Raw genomic sequence first — 22,615 nt, 5'->3', positions numbered from 1 at the left:
ACATCCTGCATCATCAGCTCTTCAAGTCTATCCTGATCAGGCTCCCATGGTGCTGTCTACACAGCTCACCCTCCTGCTCCAGCCCTTCATGGACACCCCACCCCTCATGTTCAGGAAGCAGCTCCAGGTGCTCAGAGAACAGGCTTCTTTGCCGTCTTCCCCCATCGGCTTTTCCAGCTCATCCCCACACCCGCTCAGTGTCCAGTGTGCTGGCTCTGTGGGGGTCCTTTCTCACCCCTGTCTGTCTGTTCATACTGGGCCCTCTGTCCCAGAGCCAGAGAGCAGTGTGCCAGGACACAGAAAGAAGGTGGAAGACGGGCCCTGCCTTTCTTTCCTGCTTCTCCAGGGGGCACCCATGCCTCTCTGCTTTCCCACAGCCCTCAGTGGGTACACTTGACCATTTTTGAGTCCCTCCACCAGTGCCCAAGCTGTGAATGCAGGGAGGCACCTCAGCCCAGCATATTCTGTCCCAGGACCACTGCACCTGCTGTGTCTTCTTCAAGGATGCTTCCCCAGGTAGTCTCAGGGCTCTTGAGTCACCCCATCTAAGTTAGCAGTCCTCCTTTTACCCTCAGAGCACATGTCACAGCCTGATAGTACATTTTCTATACTTGTCCCCTGTACATGGTGCAGAGTATTGTCTTCCGTTCTGACGTGTGGGTGTATCCTCTGCATTTAGGACTGTGCCTGTCTCCTCAACAAACCTCTGCTGATTGCATGAATGAAGACTGTCTTCATTGAATGAAATGGGACTCTGTCTCATTTGTATCCCCTCCATCACGGGACTGTCTCATTTGTATCCCCTCCATCACGGAATGTGTTGCCTCTTAACACAGCCCTTGTATAGGATTATATGTGGGATTATAGGATTAACACAGCCTTTATATAGGAATAACAGTTAAACAGCTGGTTGCTGACTCAATAACTTCTATGGCATGACTTGGAGATCTTTAAAAGCTTGGAAAATAGTGCATTTTTCTAGTGATTTGGATAAAAGTATTATTTAGGAAAAATTCAAAGTCATCAACTAATCACTTCATTGTAATTGTTTGTATTACCGAATCTGTGATGGGATGTTAGGAAGAAAACATTTTAAAACTTTTGTGTGGGTTCGTCTTGGATGTAACACCCCATCAGATTTTATAAACATCCATCTTTAGGGAATATTGGCAGGTAATTATGAATTAAGGAGAAAAAAATCTATTTTGAACCTTTAGTACTAAGTTTGAAAAGGTGTTAGTCAAGAAACTTAGGTATGAACACCGAGCTAACATATGTCAAAAGGTAAAAATGAATCCTTTTGGACTTAATAAAGTGATGATGTATGTGTTTACATCCCAGGGACATGTTTCTGATCACAGACCCAGTAGCCAGAATGTCCCCTTAGGACTTTTCTGTCCTGAGTCCAAAGCACATGACCACTCATGGTTAGGGAGGAGTGGAAAGGGGGGCTGACGTTTACTGAGCATTATTAGTGGCTTCTTTTCTTAGAACATATGGTTGAGTTGTCACTGACCTTGACTTGAAATGGAGAAACTGAGATTGAGTCACTCGTCTGACTGAGTCGCTCATGAGAGGGACTGAGTTGCAGTCTACTGCCTCCAGACTCTCCATCTGACTCACTCACAGACTGAGCTCTGGCCCAGGTTCCTGAGATTTGCTCTGTGAGGGGCTAGGGCACTCAGAGTACTTGCCTGGTGCCCTGCCTGTGGTCACTGGGGCCCCAGATCCGGCCACTCACTTCCCTATAGGGTTGTGGACCCTGTGGGATGAGACTGGGGCTGAGTCTCTAGGGGTCTGGATTTAAAATGTATGATCAGTTTTTTTTTTTTTTTTTTACTGTGAAAAAAAATTAAGGTTGAATAGTGAGGGGTGTCTTGGCTATAAAGAATTGGTGTGTCCTTTGAGCTATTGGGTGATTTCCACTGTGATTAGGGCCATTTGGATTCCATTCTTTTATTTTCATGTTTGGAAGACATTCAGTCCTAATGATGGAGAAGGCAATGAGACTTGATTGTCTCATTGGAGTGGAGTACCCCACTCCAGTACTCTTGCCTGGCAAATCCCATGGACAGAGGAGTCTGATAGGCTGCAGTCCATGGGGTCGCTAAGAGTCAGACGTGACTGAGGGACTTCACTTTTCACTTTCATGCATTGGAGAAGGAAATGGCAACCCACTCCAGGGTTCTTGCCAGGAGAATCCCAGGGACCAGGGAGCCTGGTGGGCTGCTGTCTGTGGGGTCTCACAGAGTCGGACATGACTGAAGCGACTTAGCAGCAGCAGCAGCAGTCCTAATGAAAGAAGACTTGCTTCGTGGTTGGAACTGGGATTGTTGGAGATCATGCCAGCATTCATTATCTATCTGACATTCTTTGGGAACAAGTATCTAGCAAATGCACTGTGGGAAAGATTACCAAGAATCTATTAATTTTTTGTTGTGAATATTTACATCATTAATTATAAATAATCACTAGAAAACTAAGAATGTGCACATTTTTAAATGACATGGATCGCTCCTCACCCATTCCCAAATAGCGATAAAATAGTGTTTTAGTTTAGTCAAGTTTTGGAATCTCAGTATTACTCAATTGTTTTCGTTTATGAAACATGCAAATAATTGTAAAGCTGAGTTTTAAAGGAAAATATTTAACTGTTAGTGCCTCCTTCACTGGACTGGTTTTAAGAATTTTTTGCAGCACTAGATTCAAATTTGCTGCCAATAAATTTAAGGACCTAGTCAGATCAATTGATTTACATTTATTTAATTTTTATTATTTATTTGGTATTTAAACTGCAGATCTTTGACTGCTGTATGGTCTTTGTCTTGTTGTCTTCAAAATACAAGTTTTCCATTTGAAGCACCCCATTAATGTGCTTTTGCATTCTATACCTTTTACATTTGTAGGTGTATTTGTGAGGGCTTGAAGGAGAAGATCACAGTCTTAGTCACTCATCAATTGAAATACCTAAAAGATGCAACAAGTCTGATTCTGATGTTGAAAGATGTGAGTAATTTCTAGAAGACTGTGGAATTGCTAGCACCCAGGTGTGTTGAAGGACAGACCTCCCCGCAGGTCGCTCTTCTTGGGCTCGTGGTAAACACCCTTTTCTCCCTCAGTTTTTCACCCCCTTCTTTTCAGAGCTGGTGTTCATGCCTTGGAGGATGAATCCAAAGCCCTGTAGAAATGTCACTATTACATTCTAAGCCATGTAAACCCTAAAGTGTATAAAAGTGCAACCACAAGGTTGAATCATCACTGTTCTAATGAAATCTGTTAAGGATAATGATGCAATTTTATTTAGAACTTTTTATTTTCCTCTTCCATGACTTAAGTCAAAGTGTACTACTTAGAAATTAGAGATTCTAAGATCTGTTAGTATCTAGGTGATTGTCATACATAGTTTGTCTAAAGAGCATCTTCCATTAACACCAGAAGTGAGGTTGGGTAGCTGAGCACTGGGTCAGAGACGCCCACTTTGCTGGTGTCTCCAGTTGCTGGTTTCCCTGCCCAGGTCTCTATGTGCCTGATATGTGTGGGAGCCTGTGCATCAAGAGGACAAGGCCCTGCCCTCATGGGGCTCCTGTTCTTATGGGAACAAATATGACAGACGGGGTGACATCCTGGCTGCATCCTTGAGAAGCTGGTGCCTCATGGGGCCAGAGTGACAGGAAGGTGGGGGGCCACACTGTGACCTGGGGGAGGGGGTCTGAGGCAGGGGGTCCTAAGGAAGGAGCTGACTTGGCAGGTTGGAGGATGGCAGGAAGACCAGCCTGTCTGAGGAGAGTGAGCAGGGGGACAGGAGGGAGCTGGTCTTCGAGCAGTGGGCAGTGGACCCAGAAGTGGGATGGAAGTCTTGGATGGTCCAAAGCAGAGTAGGGATGTGGTCTGATGTGGGAGTTAAGAGACTCCTCTGATGGTCCCTAGAGGTCACAAGAAGCAATTCCAAGTCAGTAAACTGAGAAGACAGAAGTATGAGCTCAGGCTAGATTATCAGTTTCTAGAGCTTCCATGATGAAGTATGGTAAACTGGCTGACTTCAATAGAAGTTTATCATCTTCCTGTTCTGGAGGCTGTGGGTCCCAAATCTAGGTGCTGGTAGGGTTGTGCTCTCCCTGAAGCCTCCAGGGGACAGTCCTTCCTTCCAGCCTCTGGTGTTCGCAGGCCATCCTTGGTGTTCCTTGGCTTCCAGCTGCAGCACTGTGGTCTCTGCCTCTGATGCCACTTGGTCATTGTTCCCATGTCTGTCTGAGTCTCTTCTCATAAGGACATCAGTCATATTGGATGTAGGGTCACCCTGCTCCAGTATAACCTCATCTTAACTTGATTACATCTGCAAATACCCAGTTTCCAAATAAGGTCATGTTCCCAGGTGTCATGTTTGAACTTATCTTCTTGAGGAGGGGACACCATCCAACCCACAGCTCCTAGCATGGTTGGGGGTGGGGTGGAGATTAGTGAGAAGTTTTCAGACTTGGTGGTAGTTTAATGCTTCACTCCTTGGCTTGTTTATCTCTGGGCCTCAATACCTTTGTCATTAACCCCTGACTGTTCCACAGGCCCTTGGTCAGTTCCCTGACTTATAAAATGAAATTTTGCTCCAAGAAAGATTATTAAAATGCAGAACCTTTGTCTCTCTAGAAGCAGTTCCATGTGTCAACTCCTCTCCACTCTTCTAGGAATGGTGGCGGAGGCAGGGGTGGGGGGGCGGTGGTTAGGTTCCTCAAGCTTGAGAGCAGTTGATTTCATGTGCAGAGGGGGCCATTCTAGTGTGTGAATCCCAGTGTTGATAGTTTTATGAGCATAGGATCAGTGGGCAGGAGAATAACCTATTTCACCCATCCCTTGATGTTTTAGGGTTCTCTTATTGCTTCCTTTGAGGACACTACCCCCAGTTTTAGTACTAACAAAACAACTATTTTTCCACTGGTGAGTACCCTTGGATGAGCTGGGGTCCATCCTCACTGTGTGGCCCCTCTCTCACAGCAGAGGAGGGATGGCTGCCCCCTTGTCCCTTTGGGATTGTCAGCACTTGGCTGCTGAGTGAAATTGCTGTCTTTGTACCACCAGTCATTTCATTGTGCATATTACAGATATGAAGTTGTGAGTGGTGATTTCCTTAAAGAGTTGTGTGAATTTTGCCTCCCAAATGGAATAAGACACAATACATCCTGCATAATTTTCTAGTTCTGCAGTATCATATGGTACCCAGATGCTTCGCTGGGTTTCTCCCAGTGACTCACCTCAGGATATAGGATGAGAGGGGTCCCAGATAGGGTCTTGGGACATCTTCTTCCACCTGAGCTGCTTTAACCAAAGCAGTTCTCATTTGATGAGTTTTGCATCCTGAGATTTTTCTTCTCTAATGTTTTGTTTACCACTGAGTGAATCAGCTGCATCTTGTTTCCTGGGGTCAGAAAATTGTGAAAACATCTGCACATTATTTTATATGACTTTGTAAGGGAGGGAAACTGTGCAGTGATGTGTCACACATGTTCAAAGAGCATGATTAGATTGGCTGTAGCTTAAGCACCTGCCTAATTGGGGAAGCCTGGTTGACTGCTTGTGGTTGGCTGGTCCTAAGTTTTTTCTCGGTTCTGAGTGCAGTGATTGTGGCTTAGGTTTCGGTTTGCAGGCACAGACTGCCAAGACATCAGAGCCACCCCAGCCTCATGGTCTCCTTGTTTAATTACTTTAACAGGCGGAATATTGAATTTTCACTTGGGAAATTTCTTGGCCCATGTGACTCTCTAATGCACTCTAAGTCCTCCATACAGTTGACCATGAAGATATGGCTCGTGGGTTCTCTGTCTAGGGCTGGTTCCTACACATCTTGTCCCAGCCAGGGCACATGATACTGTGACAGCGACAGTGGTCAGTGAAATTTGATGAGCAACTCTTACCTTTTCAGATGCATTTGTGTCCACCTCTATGTCAATAATTTTCTTTTCTGGAATAATCTCCCCAGCTGTTTTTTAAAATTCTGCTTGTCTCATGAGGTTTCTCTCCATTCTCATTTTGTCTTTAGAGACTGTGCTGATCCTGTCAGCAACTTCTGTACTTCTTCCTTCCCTAAGTGCCCATGGTACTTATGTCAATGGCTTCCATTTTTAACACATGAGCACACATGTGTTAAATACCCCAGCACCTAACACAGGGTTTGAAGAGAACAGAATGCTTAGTTCAGTGTTGAGTTGACTAGATTTCTCAACAAGAATCCTAGACCCAGGAATCTTTTTTTTTTTTTAATCATAATTTAAGACCAGATAACTTTTCTTGATTAGTATTTAGGTTGGTTTAATATTACTGAGGGCTTCCCTGGTGGCTCAGGTGTTAAAGAATTTGCTTGCAATGCTGGAGACCCGGGTTCAATCCCTGGGTCGGGAAGATCCCTGGAGAAGGGAATGGCAACCCACTCCAGTATTATTGCCTGGAGAATCCCATGACAGAGGAGCCCGACAGGCAACAGTCCATGGGGTAGAAAAGAGTTGACTGAGCGACTAACACAATGTTATCAAACGTAAATTAATTCCTCTCAATTTTTTAATTTTAGGGCAAAATGGTAGAAAGGGGGACTTGCTCTAAGTTCCTGAAATCCAGGGTAGATACTTTTTCCCTTTCTGAGAAGGGGACTGAGCAGCCGGAACCATCTCTAGGTCCAGGAACTGTGATCTCTGAGTCTTTGGATCCATCTCTACAGTCTCCCAGACCCTCATTGAAAGATGCGGCTCCAGAAGACCAACATGTAAGTTTTTCATCGTGTGACATGTCCTGGTCTGTCTGCTGTTGGTGGTCTCATGGACCTTCAGTCTGCTCTGCTCATGGCATCTTCATTTGTCCCAAAGTAGGCCCTAAGGTTCCCAAAGGTGTTTTCCATGGACTTGATAGAAGAGCATGAAGGGACCAAGCCTGTTTGGGGTTCCCCTTTGGGTGTAAGATGGAGAATCTTATGGAGACCAGGAGTGGTGCACTGCTGTGAATTTCTAGGTGCATGTGGCTCACACTGATATGAGAACTCTTCAATATGTCGCAGTTACATCCTACTTGCTCTGGTGGCTCTTGGCTTCCCTTATACATGCAGAGGCTTAATGTGAAGACCCCCTTAGACTGAGTCCCCCTGTGATCATGTTAAATCAGCTGCTTTTCCTATATGTTGGAATGTTATGGCACTGCCGGTGACTGATTGTAGTATTTTGTCTCGGTGTTAGAAGGTTTGTGATAGGCCAGAGGTAATGTGTGCAAAAGACCAGACACATGGTAGACACTTTCGAGTTAGTTCCCATCTTCCTTTCTTACCAATCAAGACTGAGAACCACCTCTTATCCACCTTGAATCCCAGTGGCCAGCATAGAGAGAAGGACATCTTAGGCTTCTGTGACGCTATAATGCATCCTAAGTCTTCCAGACAGAAATGCAGAAATGCAGTAGATCTCCCTTAAAAACATAAATAGATATTCCTCAGTATCCAAACCTAGGAGCCGGGATGATTCTGAGAAGCATTCAGATTAATCATTCAGTGTCTAAACTCAGGAATTGCTCTCTGAAATTTAAGAACCAAATATATTCGGATCAAAGGGCCCCCTGCTATCCAGACTCACATGACTGTACCTCACTCTGTGAATTCAGTTTACTGCATTTGGCTAGTATTTTGAGCCCCAACTACATTTTATGTCTCCATCACTGAGTGACAAAAGTCATCTAGAGAGATAAATTCAGTTCAGTCCAGTCGCTCAGTCATGTCTGACTCTTTGCAACCCCATGAACTGCAGCACGCCAGGCCTCCCTGTCCATCACAAACTCCCAGAGTTTACTCAAACTCATGTCCATCAAGTCAGTGATGCCATCCAGCCATCTCATCCTCTATCATCCCCTCCTCCTACTTCCCCCAATCCCTCCCAGCATCAGGGTTTTTTCCAATGAGTCAACTCTTCGCATGAGGTGGCCAAAGTACTGGAGTTTCAGCTTCAGCATCAGTCTTTCCAATGAGCACCCAGGACTGATCTCCTTTAGGATGGACTGGTTGGATCTCCTTGCAGTCCAAAGGGACTCTCAAGAGTCTTCTCCAACACCACAGTTCAAGCACATCAATTTTTCGGTGCTCAGTTTTCTTCACAGTCCAACTCTCACATCCATACATGACCACTGGGAAAACCATAGCCTTGACCAGACGGACCTTTGTTGGCAAAGTAATGTCTCTGCTTTTTAATGTGCTATCCAGGTTGGTCATAACTTTCCTTCCAGGGAGTAAGTGTCTTTTAATTTCATGGCTGCAATCACCATCTGGAGTGATTTTGGAGTCGCAAAAAATACAGTCTGACACTGTTTCCACTGTCTCCCCATCTATTTCCCATGAGGTGATGGGACCAGATGCCATGATCTTAGTTTTCTGAATGTTAAGCTTTAAGCCAACTTTTTCACTCTCCTCTTTCACGTTCTTCAAGAGGCTTTTTAGTTCTTTTTCACTCTCTGCCATAAGGGTGGTGTCATCTGCATATCTGAGGTTATTGATATTTCTCCTGGCAATCTTGATTCCAGCTTGTGCTTCTTCCAGCCCAGCGTTTCTCATGATGTACTCTGTATATAAGTTAAATAAGCAGGGTGACAATATACAGCCTTGATGTACTCCTTTTCCTATTTGGAACCAGTCTGTTGTTCCATGTCCAGTTCTAACTGTTGCTTCCTGACCTGCATACAGGTTTCTCAAAAGGCCGGTCAGGTGGTCTGGTGTTCCAATCTCTTTCAGAATTTTCCACAGTTTATTGTGATCCACACAGTCGAAGGCTTTGGCGTAGTCAATAAAGCAGAAATAGATGTTTTTCTGGAACTCTCTTGCTTTTTCAATGATTCAGCGGATATTGGCAATTTGATGTCTGGTTCCTATGCCTTTTCTAAAACCAGCTTGAACATCTGGAAGTTCTCGGTTCACATATTGCTAAAGCCTGGCCTGGAGAATTTTGATCATTTCTTTTCTAGCGTGTGAGATGAGTGCAATTGTGCGGTAGTTTGAGCATTCTTTGGGATTGCCTTTCTTAGGGATTGGAATGAAAACTGACCTTTTCCAGTTCTGTGGCCACTGCTGAGTTTTCCAAATTTGCTGGCATATGAAGTGCAGCACTTTCACAGCATCATCTTTCAGGATTTGAAATAGCTCAACTGGAATTCCATCACATCCACTATCTTTGTTCATAGTGATGCTCCCTAAGGCCCACTTGACTTCATATTCCAGGATGTCTGGCTCTAGGTCAGTGATCACACCTTTGTGATTATCTGGGTCGTGAAGATCTTTTTTGTACAGTTCTTCGGTGTATTCTTGCCACCTCTTCTTAATTATCTTCTGCTTCTGTTAGGTCCATACCATTTCTGTCCTTTATGGAACCCATCTTTGCCTGAAATGTTCCCTTGATATCTCTAATTTTCTTGAAGAGATCTCTAGTCTTTCCCATTCTGTTGTTTTCCTCTATTTCTTTGCATTGATCACTGAGGAAGGCTTTCTTATCTCTCCTGGCTATTCTTTGGAACTCTGCATTCAAATGGGAATATCTTTCCTTTTCTCCTTTGCTTTTCACTTCTCTTCTTTCCACAGCTATTTGTAAGGCTGCCTCAGACAACCATTTTGCCTTTTTGCATTTCTTTTCCATGGGGATGGTCTTGATCCCTGTCTCCTGTACAGTGTCACGAACCTCCGTCCATAGTTCATCAGGCTCTCTGTCTATCAGATCTAGTCCCTTAAATCTATTTCTCACTTCCACTGTATAGTCATAAGGGATTTGATTTAGGTCATACCTGAATGGTCTAGTGGTTTTCCCTACTTTCTTCAGTTTAAGTCTGAATTTGGCAATAAGGAGTTCATGATCTGAGCCACAGTCAGCTCCCGGTCTTGTTTTTGCTGACTGTATAGAGCTTCTCCATCTTTGGCTGCAAAGAATATAATCAGTCTGATTTTGGTGTTGACCGTTTGGTGATGTCCATGTGTAGAGTCTTCTCCTGTGTTGTTGGAAGAGGGTGTTTGCTATGACCAGTGCATTCTCTTGGCAGAACTCTATTAGCCTTTGCCCTGCTACATTTCATACTCCAAGGCCAAATTTGCCTGTTACTCCAGGTGTTTCTTGACTTCCTACTTTTGTATTCCAGTCCCCTACAATGAAAAGGACATCTTTTTTGGGTGTTAGTTCTAAAAGGTCTTGTAGGTCTTCATAGAACTGTTCAACTTTAGCTTCTTCAGCATTACTGGTTGGGGCATAGGCTTGGATTACCGTGATATTGAATGGTTTGCCTTGGAAATGAACAGAGATCATTCTGTCGTTTTTGAGATTGCATCCAAGTACTGCATTTCCGACTCTCTTGTTGACCATGATGGCTACTCCATTTCTTCTAAGGTATTCCTGCCCACAGTAGTAGATGTAATGGTCATCTGAGTTAAATTCACCCATTCCAGTGCATTTTAGTTCGCTAATTCCTAGAATGTCGACATTCACTCTTGCCATCTCCTGTTTGACCACTTCCAATTTGCCTTGATTCATGGACCTAACATTCCAGGTTCCTATGCAATATTGCTCTTTACAGCATCAGACCTTGCTTCTATCACCAGTCACATCCATAACTGGGTATTGTTTCTGCCTTGGCTCCATCCGTTCATTCTTTCTGGAGTTATTTCTCCACTGATCTCCAGTAGCATATTGGGCACCTACCGACCTGGGGCGTTCCTCTTTCAGTATCCTATCATTTTGCCTTCTCATACTGTTTATGGGGTTCTCAAGGCAAGAATACTGAAGTGGTTTGCCAGTCCCTTCTCCAGAGGACCACATTCTGTCAGACCTTTCCACCATGACCCTACCATTTTGGGTGGCCCCACATGGCATGGCTTAGTTTCATTGAGTTAGACAAGACTGTGGTCCTGTGATCAGATTGGCTAGTTTTCTGTGATTATGGTTTTAGTGTGTCTGCCCTCTGATGCCCTCTGGCAACACCTACCATCTTACTTGGGTTTCTCTTACCTCCGACGTCGGGTATCTCTTCACCGCTGCTCCAGCAATGCGCAGCCGCTTCTCCTTACCTTGGACGAGGGGTATCTTCTCACAGCTGCCCCTCCTGACCTTGAACGTGGAGTAGTTCCTCTCAGCCCTCCTGAGCCCAGCAGCAGCCCCTCCTTGGAAGTGGGGTTGCTCCTCTCCGCAGCAGTCCCTGACCTCGGAGGTGTGGTAGCTCCTCTCAGCCGCCGCCCCTGCCCTCGGGCGTGGGAAAGCTCTTCTCCGCTGCAGCTCCTGCGCTGTCGAAGCCTGACGCTCTCGGTCGCTATCCCTGACCTTGGGCGAGGGGTAGCTCCTCACGGCCACGCTTCTGCACGGTCCGTCACAGCCGGCGCGCTTCTGCGCGGTCCGTCGCAGCTGGCGCGCTTCTAGTTCCATATAATTTTGTGTATTACTTTAGAACAAGCTTCTATATTTATACTTGAATCGGGTGTATTGTACTTGTGCTGAAGTCATGATCAACTTTAAACAAAGTCACCCAGCCGTGCATAACATCATTCAGATGGCGTTTCCTTATTTATAATAGAGTCCTAGTAGTGGGATGGCTGGGTGCAAGGGTAAACACATACATGGTTTGGCCAGATATTCCCACACTTTTCTCTGTAGATGATGGACCATCTTGTACTCCTAGCAGCGTGTGAGATGTGTCTGTTTCCCAAAACTTTGCAGTGGAGGGCATTGTTGAACTCTTGAAATATGGAGTCCATTATTTATTTCATCTCTCACTGCCATTTTCCGCTTCCAGACTGAGAATATACAAGTTACATTACCTCTAGAGAACCATTTGGAAGGAAAAGTTGGTTTTAAGACCTATAAGAATTACTTCACAGTCCATGCTGACTGGTCTGTCATCATCTTCCTTATATTAGTAAACATTGCAGCTCAGGTACGTAACGACATTTATTTTGGTTTGTGCACTCAGCTTGATATTCATGTACTATTTATACTGTATTTATTTTATAATTATTCTTAGATATGTGTTTTAAGAGATTTATTTTAAAAACTGGCTGGGGTTGTGGAATCTTGCTGGATGAATGTGAAATCAGGAAGGCAGGCCTGCAGGTTGGAACCTCAGACAGGAGCTGACCCTGCTGTCTTGAGGCAGAATTTCTTCCTCCTCTAGGACACCCCAGGATTTGCACTCAGGCCTTCATCTGACTGGGCGAGGCCACCACAGTGCTATTACTGCATTTTAAGTTCTCTTGGGTTTGCACTGAAATATGTCATATGTGTTGAGCAAAGTCTTCTGGGAAAAAGGATATCTTTTAAAGATTTGAAAATGTATCGTGCTCTCCCCTGACCTGTGGTCACATGTGGTGTGGGGCTTGGTACAGACCTGAGCCAGAAGGACCGTCTCTGTGTTCTGGAGCCTTTCTATCCCCCATCCTAGTGAGCGGGATGTGAAGGCTCAGGAATGTCAGTTTGTGAGTGAATGTTGTTTCTTGCTCCAGGTTGCCTATGTCCTACAGGATTGGTGGCTTGTATTCTGGTGAGTGATGATTCCTGGTCTGACCCAAAGTGCTGTGAAATTTACATGAAGCTTCACTTGCCCACAGAGTCAGGTCGGGGTGAGCTTCTTTAGCCTCCTCTTATGACCATCAAGTAGTTTCCCTGAAGAAAAAGTAAACTTCTTGTGGGTGAGTATGATCACCCTGTAGTCTCTCCCCATGTCACTCTCTTTAGTAGCTTCTTCACAGACAACTTTTTTTCTTTTCTTGAACTTTTTATTTTGTATTGAAATATAGCTGGTTAACCATGTTGTGATAGTTTCAGGTGAACAGTGAAAGGAGTCAGCCATACACATATATGTATCCATCCTCCCCCAAGTCCCCTCCTATCCAGGCTGGCTGCCATGTAACAGTGAGCAGAGTTCCTGTTCCATATGCTATACAATAAGTCCTTGTTGGTTATCTATTTTAAATATAGAAGTGTGTGCATGACCATCACAAACTCCCAAATATCCCTTCCCCTCCAGCAACCATAAGTTCATTTTCTAAGTCTGTCTTCACAGACAGCTTTGAGAACTGAAAGTCATGATTCAGATTTTTAAAAGGGAGACACACAGAGGTTCTTGTGAGCTGGGAAACACTTTCCAGCATGAAACACATTTCTCAAATTGAGGTAATTTTTTTATTTGTGTAAATTCTATACACACACACACACATATATATATATATATATATATATAATTTAATATTTTTTCTTCCCTGTTCCACAGGGCACGTGTACAAAGTGGCCTGTATTTTGGGGCATTTCTAAAAGGAGATGAAGATGTAGTGTTCGTTCTGAACTGGTACTTAGGAGCTTATTCAGGTAAAGTTGAGTCATCCGCTCCATTATACGAGAGTCTAAGGTGTTTACAAGTCTGTATGAGCAACTAGGGCTTCCAGGAGTAATTCAGTAATGTATTAACAGATTAAGTGTCTGAGTTGCATTTACTCTGTGAATTATTTAGAATAAGTATTTTAAAGATCTACTAGAAGAAAAGAGGTTGAATGAAGACTCTTAATTTGCTCTGTACTGGATTTTGATAATTAAATCAGGATTGCCTATTCAGAAGATCAGCCACTGGAAATATGTGGCTATTGTCTGTTCTAATAGGTTGTTTTAACTAAATCTGATATTGTTATATGGATGGGCAAGGGAATAGAAATGGTCCTCACTCTGTGGTTCAGTTGTTCCAATCCTGTTTGAATAAACCCTGGCATTTATTGATCTTGGATGAAATCTTCTGGCACCATGGGCCCCAGATGAAAGCATTATTCCCCCCCAGGAATGCATACTCCCCTTTACCACACTGCTCATCTTGGGCTTCACTAATTACTTGAGAAGCTAAGAAGGGGAAACCCAGTGTCTGGGGTTAGATTCCTTCTCTTTCTTACCTTGAGATCACAGTGTTATCTTCTCTCCAACTGTGTGATTAATTTAAAATTTGGCTTGCCAGACTAATACTAACATGACTTTCTCTGTTCACTAGAGTGTTTAGAATATATATAAATAGCATTACATACTATTTAAAGCATATCTTCACGTAAAATATTAGATATTTTCTTTATCCATTCATCTGTTGACGGACATTTAGGTTGTTTCCATGTCCTAGCTATTGTAGATAGTGCTGTTATGATCATTGGGGTTCATGTGCCTTTTTGAATTATGGTTTTCACAGAGTATCCCAGTAGTAGGATTTCTGGGTCATATGGTAGTTCTATTTTTAATTTTCTGAAGAATGCCCATACTGGAATAGCAGACCACCTTACCTGCCTCCTGAGAAACCTATATGCAGATCAAGAAGTAACAGAACTGGGCATGGAATAATGGATTGGTTCCAAGTAGGGCAAGGAGTATGTCAAGGGTATATATTGTCATCCTGTTTATTTAACTTCTATGTAGACTACACTGGAGAAGGCAATGGCAACTCACTCCAGTACTCTCGCATGGAAAATCCCATGGACGGAGGAGCCTGGTGGGCTGCAGTCCATGGGGTGGCTAAGAGTTGGATACGACTGAGCGACTTCACTTTCACTTTTCCTTTCATGCATTGGAGAAGGAAATGACAACCCACTCCAGTGTTCTTGCCTGGAGAATCCCAGGGACGGGGGAGCCTGGTGGGCTGCTGTCTCTGGGGTCACACAGAGTCGGACATGACTGAAGCAACTTAGCAGCAGCAGCAGCAGCAGCATGTAGAGTACATCACACAAAATGCTGGGCTGGATGACTCCCAAGCTGGACTCAAGATTGATTGGAGAAATACCAATATCCTCAGATATGCAGATGACACCACCCTTATGGCAGAAAGCGAAAAGGAACTAAAGAGTCTCTTGATGGAGGTGAAAGAGGAGAGTGAAAAAGCTTGCTTAAGGGACTTCCCTGATGGTCCAGTGGCTAAGACTCTGAGCTCCCAATGCAGAGGGGCCTGGGTTCAATCCCTGGTCAGAAAACTAGATCCCACATGCTGCAACTAAGACCTGGCACAGCCAAATAAGTAAATATTTTTTTAAAAAGCTGGCTTAAAACTCAACATTCAAAATACTAAGATCATGGCATCTAGTCCCATCGCTTCATGGCAAATAGATGGGGAAACAATGGAAACAGTGACTTTATTTTCTTCGGCTCCCAAATCACTATGGACAGTGACTACAGCCATGAAATTTAAAGATGCTTGCTCCCTGGAAGAAAAGCTATGTCAAATCTTGATAGTGTATTAAAAGGCAGAGATATCCCTTTGCCAACAAAGGTCTGTATAGTCAAAACTATGGTTTTCCAGTAGTCATGTACGGATGTGAGATTTGGACCATAATGAGTGCTGTGTGCCAGAGAATGGATTCTTTTGAAGTGTGTTGCTGAAGAAGACTCTTGAGAGTTCCTTGGGTAGCAAAGAGATTAAACCAGTCAGTCCTAAAGGAAATCAACCCTGAATATTAATTGGAAAAACTGATGCTGAATCTGAAACTCCAATAATTTGGCCACCTAATGCAAAGAGCCAATTCACTGGAAAAGACCCTGATGCTAGGAAAGCTTGAGGACTGGAGAAGAAGGGGGTGACAGAGGATGAGATGGTTGGATGGCATCACTGATTCAATGGACATGAGTCTGAGCAAGCTCCAGGAGGTAGTGAAGGACAGGGAAGCCTGGCGTGCTGCTGTTCATGGGGTCGCAAGGAGTCGCTCACAACTGAGCAACTGAACAGCAATGACAGTACTCCATTGTGGCTTTATAAATTTACATTCCCACCAGCATTGCAAGAGGGTTCCCTCTTCTCCACACCCTCTCTCGCATTTATTGTTTTTATCTTTTGTTGAAAGCTATCCTGACTGGTGTGAGGTGATACCTTATTGTAGTTTTGATCTAATTTCTCTAATAGTGATGTCGAGCATCTTTATATGTGCCTCTTGGCCATCTATGTGTCTGCTTTGGAGAAATGTCTCTTTAGGTCTCCAGCCCATTTTTTGATTGGGTTGTTTGTTTTTTTGATATTGAGTTGCACAAGCTGTTTGTATATTGTGGAGATTAATCCCTGGTCAGTTGCTTAGTTTGCTCTTATTTTCTCCTATTCCAAGGGTTGTCTTTTCATCTCATTTATGGTACATATACACACTGGAATATTACTCATCCGTAAAAAGGAACAAAATTGGGTCATTTGTAGAGACATAGATGGACCTAACCCTATTATACAGAGCATAATGCCTATATTAATGGATATGTATGGAATCTAAAAAATGGCACTGATGAACCTGTTTGCAGGGCCAGGAATAGAGTTGTAGTTGTTGAGAATAGACGTGTGGACACGATGGGTGGAGTGGGAAGGAGGGAAAGATAAATTGGGAGATTAGGATTAACATATTACTCTACCATGTGTGAAACAGATAGTGGGAAGCTGCTGCATAGCACAGGGAGCTCAATTCAGTGCTCTGTGGTGATTAGAGGGAAGGGATACAGGGAAGGGAGGTGCATGAGGGAGGGGATATATGTATACATATAGCTGATTTACTTCATTGTATTTGGAGAAGGAAATAGCAACCCACTCCAGTACTCTTGCCTGGAGAATCCCATGGATGGAGGAGCCTGGTCGGCTACAGTCCACGGGGTCGCAAAGAGTCGGACACGCCTGAGCAATTTCACTTTCACTCACTCACAACAGAAACTAATGCAACATTGCAAAGAAACTATACCCCAATAAAATTAAAAAAAAATTAAATATCCTCACAGGAAATGCTTGTGTAAGCTTTTTACAAAGAGTGAATTATGTAAAAATCCACTCATTGAAATTTGTTATTTATTTTGTTGATCACTTGCTAAGAAACTTGAATCCATTAGCTAGTTTCTTTCTGAATTGGTAGAGTATGGGGGCTTAAAAAAGAAGGAAGGGATTCTGTTACACATTCATATTGGATGTGGGTTAAGGCAAATAAATGCCTGTTGATGGAATTCAGGAATTTGAGCAGCTTTCAGAATTTAAGTAACACTGATGTGTCAGTTGAATGGAAAAAAAAAAGGTACTTGAGGGAATAATTATTATAGAAGTTATCCCCTTTGTATTTAGCATTGTGTGTTGAAGAGATGTTCAGAGGGCTATTTTAATTTTTATATGCATGGTAATGCTTATTTATGTCATTGATAAAACATAAATGTAAATGATTATATTTACTTACAAGTTTTTGAAAGTGAAAGCATTAGTCTCTTACTTGTGTCTGACTGTTTGTGATGCCATGGACTGTAGCCTGCAAGACTCCTTTGTCCCTGGAATTCTCCAGGCAAGAATACTAGAGCAGGTAGCCATTCCCTTCTCCAGGGGATCTTCCCAACCCGGGGACTGAACCCAGGTCTCCTGTTTTGCAGGTAGATTCTTTATTCTCATCTGAGCCACCAAACACTTAGTGAAAGGTTAGTTGCTTGTTTAGATTAATTATTTCATGTCAAAACATAATTTGTAGTTTCTTGCAATTCAATTATGTAAGAGATTGCCCACTTTCAACTTAACATGATCTTTTCATACTCTTTAAAGTTACTTGGGCATAGAAGTAGCATTATTTTTAATATTTTAAATTTTTGTTATGGTATAGTTGCTTTCCTATGTCATGTTAGTTTCTGCTGTACAGCAAAGTGAACAAAGTGAACACGAAATGAACAATCCTCTCTTTTTTGGATTTCTTTCCCATTCAGGTCACCACAGAGCACTGAGTAGAGTTCCCTGTGCTATATAGTAGGTTCTTAAGAAATTACTTTACATGAAAGTAAATTTCCTTGTAAATTACAAGGAAGTGGTAAATCATTTCTCCTGTTACCTGTTAATTCATATGCTAGTATCAAAGTATACTTCAGTTTTAGATTATGGGACAAGTTGTAAATAGTGAGATTTGAAATGCGGAGAGATGATGATCAAATACTTTTTATAATTATCTTGCTTGTGAGTTTTTATTAGAACTTGTAATTAAATTAGGAAAGACTAGAATGAAACTGTAGTTTACACATGATTTTTTTTTCCTCTGCGTTGTTTCTATTTAGTGAGAGGAAAACAGTGATTTTTATGTATTTCTTTATAAATGTATTTTGTGAAAGCATTAAACTCTTATAGGATCCACTTTATATTTATATATATATATATGTATTTGCACATATGTTTTTTATTCTATATATGTAAATCTCTATAAAAATTTTATTTGTAGAATAAAATACACAGTATCTTTATAAACTGCCTGGCATACTTGAGCATTGTTGAGGATAAGGCAGATATCTTGTGCTGAGTGATGTTTCTTTTTTTCAGGTTTAACTGTATCTACCATCCTTTTTGGCATCACAAGGTCTCTGTTGATATTCTATGTCCTTGTTAATTCTTCACAAACTTTGCATAGCAAAATGTTGGAGACCATTTTAAGAGCTCCAGTATTGTTCTTCAACAGAAATCCAATAGGTAAGTCAGACGTGAAGTTTCTCAGTGAGAATATGTCTTGTTAATACATTTAGCACCTAATTACATTTTCATATTTGAAAATGGAAGAGATACTTGGAAGAAAATCACTGTGTGTTTGTTCATTTTCTACAAGAAGTTTCACTGATAATTTTTCCTACCAGAGAAAATCTGAATATAGGAGCATATAAGCTTTTATTCCAATTTATGTGTGTTTGTAAAGATAAATGGATGTTTACTTTGCAGGATGATTTAGGAGTCCATTTGTTATGTGGCATATGAAACACTCAAAATATGATGCAAATGTGTTGAAATGTTTTTGACTAGTTGCTGAAACATTGTGTTACACAGTGTTAAGCTAACTAGGAACGACCTTTCTCCAGAAACATCTGTACAGAATATAGGCTGTGTGTTTCTTTCTTTCACTGCCCATCATTTCTGGGACCACAGAGCTCTGGAATGTGCTCACATTTTGAGTTTTACCCAATCACAATGGTGTGATCACTCACCTAGAGTCAGACATCCTGGAATGTGAAGTCAAGTGGGCTTTAGAAAACATCACTACGAACAAAGCTAGTGGATGTGATGGAATTCAAGCTGAGTTATTTCAAATCCTGAAAGATGATGCTGTGAAAGTGCTGCACTCCATATGCCAGCAAATTTGGAAAACTCAGCAGTGGCCACAGGACTAGAAAAGGTCCATTTTCATTCCAATCCCCAAGAAAGACAATCCCAAAGAATGTTCAAACTACCACACAGTTGCACTCATCTCACACGCTAGTAAAGTAATGTTCAAAATTCTCCAGGCCAGAGTTCAGCAATACGTGAGCCGTGAACTTCCAGATGTTCAAGCTGGTTTTAGAAAAGACAGAGGAACCAGAGATCAAATTGCCAACATCCGCTGGATCATTGAAAAAGCAAGAGAGTTCCAGAAAAATACCTATTTCTGCTTTATTGACTATGCCAAAGCCTTTGTGTGGATCACAATAAACTCTGGAAAATTCTGAAAGAGATGGGAATACCAGACCACCTGACCTGCCTTTTGAGAAACCTGTATGCAGGTCAGGAAGCAACAGTTAGAACTGGACATGGAACAACAGACTGATTCCAAATAGGAAAAGGAGTATGTCAAGGCTGTATATTGTCACCTTGCTTATTTAACTTATATGCAGAGTACATCTGAGAAACGCTGGGCTGGAAGAAGCACAAGCTGGAATCAAGATTGTTGGGAGAAATAGCAATAACTTCAGATATGCAGATGACACCACCCTTATGGCAGAAAGCAAAGAGGAACTAAAAAGCCTCTTGATGAAAGTGAAAGAGGAGAGTGAAAAAGTTGGCTTAAAGCTAAACATTCAGAAAACTAAGATCCTGGCATCTGGTCCCATCTCTTCATGGGAAATAGATGGGGAGACAGTGGAAACAGTGTCAGACTTTATTTTTTGGGCTCCAAAACCACTGCAGATGGTGATTGTGCCCATGAAATTAAAAGACACTTACTCCTTGGAAGGAAAGTTGTGGCCAACCTAGATAGCATATTAAAAAGCAGAGACATTACTTTGCCAACAAAGGTCTGTCTGGTCAAGGCTATGGTTTTCCCAGTGGTCATGTATGGATGTGAGAGTTGGACTGTGAAGAAAACTGAGCACCGAAAAATTGATGCGCTTGAACTGTGGTGTTGGAGAAGACTCTTGAGAGTGCCTTGGACTGCAAGGAGATCCAACCAGTCCATCCTAAAGGAGATCAGTCCTGGGTGTTCATTGGAAAGACTAATGCTGAAGCTGAAACTCCAATACTTTGGCCACCTCATGCGAAGAGTTGACTCATTGGAAAAGACCCTGATGCTGGGAGGGATTGGGGGCAGGAGGCAAAGGGAATGACAGAGGATGAGATGGCTGGATGGCATCACTGACTCGATGGGCATGAGTTTGAGTAAACTCTGGGAGTTTGTGATTGACAGGGAGGCCTGGCGTGCTGCGATTCATGGGGTCGCAAAGAGTCAGACAGGACTGAGCAATTGAACTGAACTGACTGAGTGGAAAATCAATTAAAATACAAGATCACTGAAATGTAAACGTCCTCTTCAATAAAATCAACTTTCTAGCTTTACAGTAGATTTTTGGTTACTTTTAAGAATCTTGTGGTAGGTAGCAGGTGGATCTTCAGCATAAAGTAAGAGTGTCCCTGAAGATTTCCCAGTGGTTGTTTCTTCCACCCCGAGGCCTTTGACCTGTCTTGCTTCAGAAGGTGGCCTCCTGACCCGGGTTCCTATGAAGAGTTAGTTCATAGACTTGTGTTGAGGCTCAGGGTGGCTTTGTTTTTTCAGGTGATGATTGACAGGACCTGTTGAGGCTGGAATGACGGCTGGAGGGAGGATAGAAATAGCCTCAGCCTGGTCATCAACTAATAGTGTGACCAAGGATAAAGCAGGTAGATACTACTGGGCAGGCAAATCTCAAAGCAGGGTGTTGTCATGGTTATAAGTATGGAGTCTGGAGCCAGTTTCCTGGGTTCTGTCCTGGTGCTAGTTACTAAAGTAATAATGAGTTACAGTTATGTTAATATTTATGTGCTATTTAACTTCTCTGTTTCAATTTTCTTACCTATAAAATGAGAATACTATTCATGCACTTACCAATATCTTGATTTTTGTGGGCATTAGCCAGGTTAATACAGTCACAGCACCTAGCACATGGGTAGCACCTAATGAACCTTAGTGAGGATGATGACACGGTGTCTTAGAACTTCCTCCTCTATGAAATAGGAATAACCATTGCCCTTCCTGTTTCACAAGACTGTTTTGAGGATTAAATAAGACTGTTGGGGGCAGAATCTTGTGTAGATTTATTCAGCACATGTTGTTTGGTCCAAGCACTGTGTGGAGCACAGGACGGTAAACTGCAGAGGCCCACACAGATCTCATCTTATTATGAAGCTGGAGTGAGGAAGTGATTGGAGGAGTCCATGCTGTTATGGCTGTGAAGTTACTCTACTTTGCCTGTTAATGTGAAAGCTATAGTCGTAAATTTGGGAGCATCAAGTGGGACTGAACTTCTGTTATCCCAAGTTCTGCATGCTCATGACCACAATTAACCAGGCTCTTGATGATCTGTAGGCTTCTCCAGATGCTGATGTATTTATTATTCAAGAATTTAGAACCAAGTTTAAATCTTTAAGGTCACTAATCCTAGAGTAGCAGACACACCAGTATGTGTCTTGTCTCTCCCTCCTGTGTCTATTATCAGAACTTCATTCGTTCAAGAAAATAGAAACCCAAATAAGTACTGAAAAGATAGGCCCAAAGTTTAGGGGCATCAATTATTTACTTTTTAGCAGTATATTAAATCAAACACTTCCCTGTGTTTATTTTCAAAAGTAGAATTTATAATAGATTGTTTATGGTGGTATTTGTTTCTGGTATGTGATGGCATGAAGAGAAAACCACATACAGCGGTGTTACTTGTTACCAAGTTCAAGCTGGCTCTGCTTACCTCACAATGCCAACAAGTCATACAGATGACATGTTAAGGCAAAGAATAACAGCTTTATTTGGAAACTTGGCAGACTAAGAAGATGGCAAACTAATGTCTCAAAATATCCATCTTACTGGGGTCTGGATGCCAGGTTCTTTGATAGAACATGGAGGATACGAGGAGAGAGAGTAAAGTCAAAAGGACATTTATCTTGCAGAATAGGAGGGCATTTGTTTAATTTTTTTTTTTTCTTTTCTGAAGCCATTCATAGGTGGTGAGGGTAAGATTGTCTCCCTGTGAGCTGAAAAAAGGTACTTTAACATTCAGGTAGAAGGGCATGGTTCCCTGACAAAAGCTATGAATAGCAATATTAACATCAAAGGAACAGATCCAACATGGAGTCAAAATTGGCTCTTCCCTGTTATAGTTCCTTTGATGGGCACCTCCACTGTCTGGGGCCAGTATCCTGTGCTTTCTCATCCTGAGTCTTCTCAGGGAGCACCACCATTGAAGGCGTGCCTGCCAAGTCCTGATGGCTGCAGCATCCTTTGTTTCCTGATGTGACAGGTGGCATTTTTACTTCACACCAGATATTTACTAGAAATTATCATATTCTAATCCTGCAGTTTGTAGGATATGCTCTTATTGTGGATTCTGAGAAGGGAAATAAAATCAATGATAACTGATTCTTAATCATTTAGTAATATTCC

The 22,615-nt window shown here is 42.5% G+C and overlaps 1 protein-coding gene across 1 annotated transcript in view; it reads left to right on the top strand.

The window, feature by feature from the left end:
* Window positions 1-22,615, top strand: part of LOC133049246 (ATP-binding cassette sub-family C member 4-like) — a 188,504-nt gene that overhangs the window by 79,306 nt on the left and 86,583 nt on the right. The window contains exons 14-19 of the mRNA XM_061133213.1: window positions 2,907-3,006; window positions 6,554-6,745; window positions 11,773-11,913; window positions 12,479-12,516; window positions 13,246-13,340; window positions 18,289-18,435. Coding sequence (XP_060989196.1) covers window positions 2,907-3,006; window positions 6,554-6,745; window positions 11,773-11,913; window positions 12,479-12,516; window positions 13,246-13,340; window positions 18,289-18,435 — 713 coding nt within the window. The remainder of the gene's footprint in view (window positions 1-2,906; window positions 3,007-6,553; window positions 6,746-11,772; window positions 11,914-12,478; window positions 12,517-13,245; window positions 13,341-18,288; window positions 18,436-22,615) is intronic.

Source organism: Dama dama, chromosome 30 (assembly GCF_033118175.1).
Source record: "Dama dama isolate Ldn47 chromosome 30, ASM3311817v1, whole genome shotgun sequence".
NCBI lineage: Eukaryota > Metazoa > Chordata > Mammalia > Artiodactyla > Cervidae > Dama > Dama dama.
Note: the sequence above shows the minus strand (reverse complement) of the source record. Positions and strands in the feature narration are given on the sequence as shown.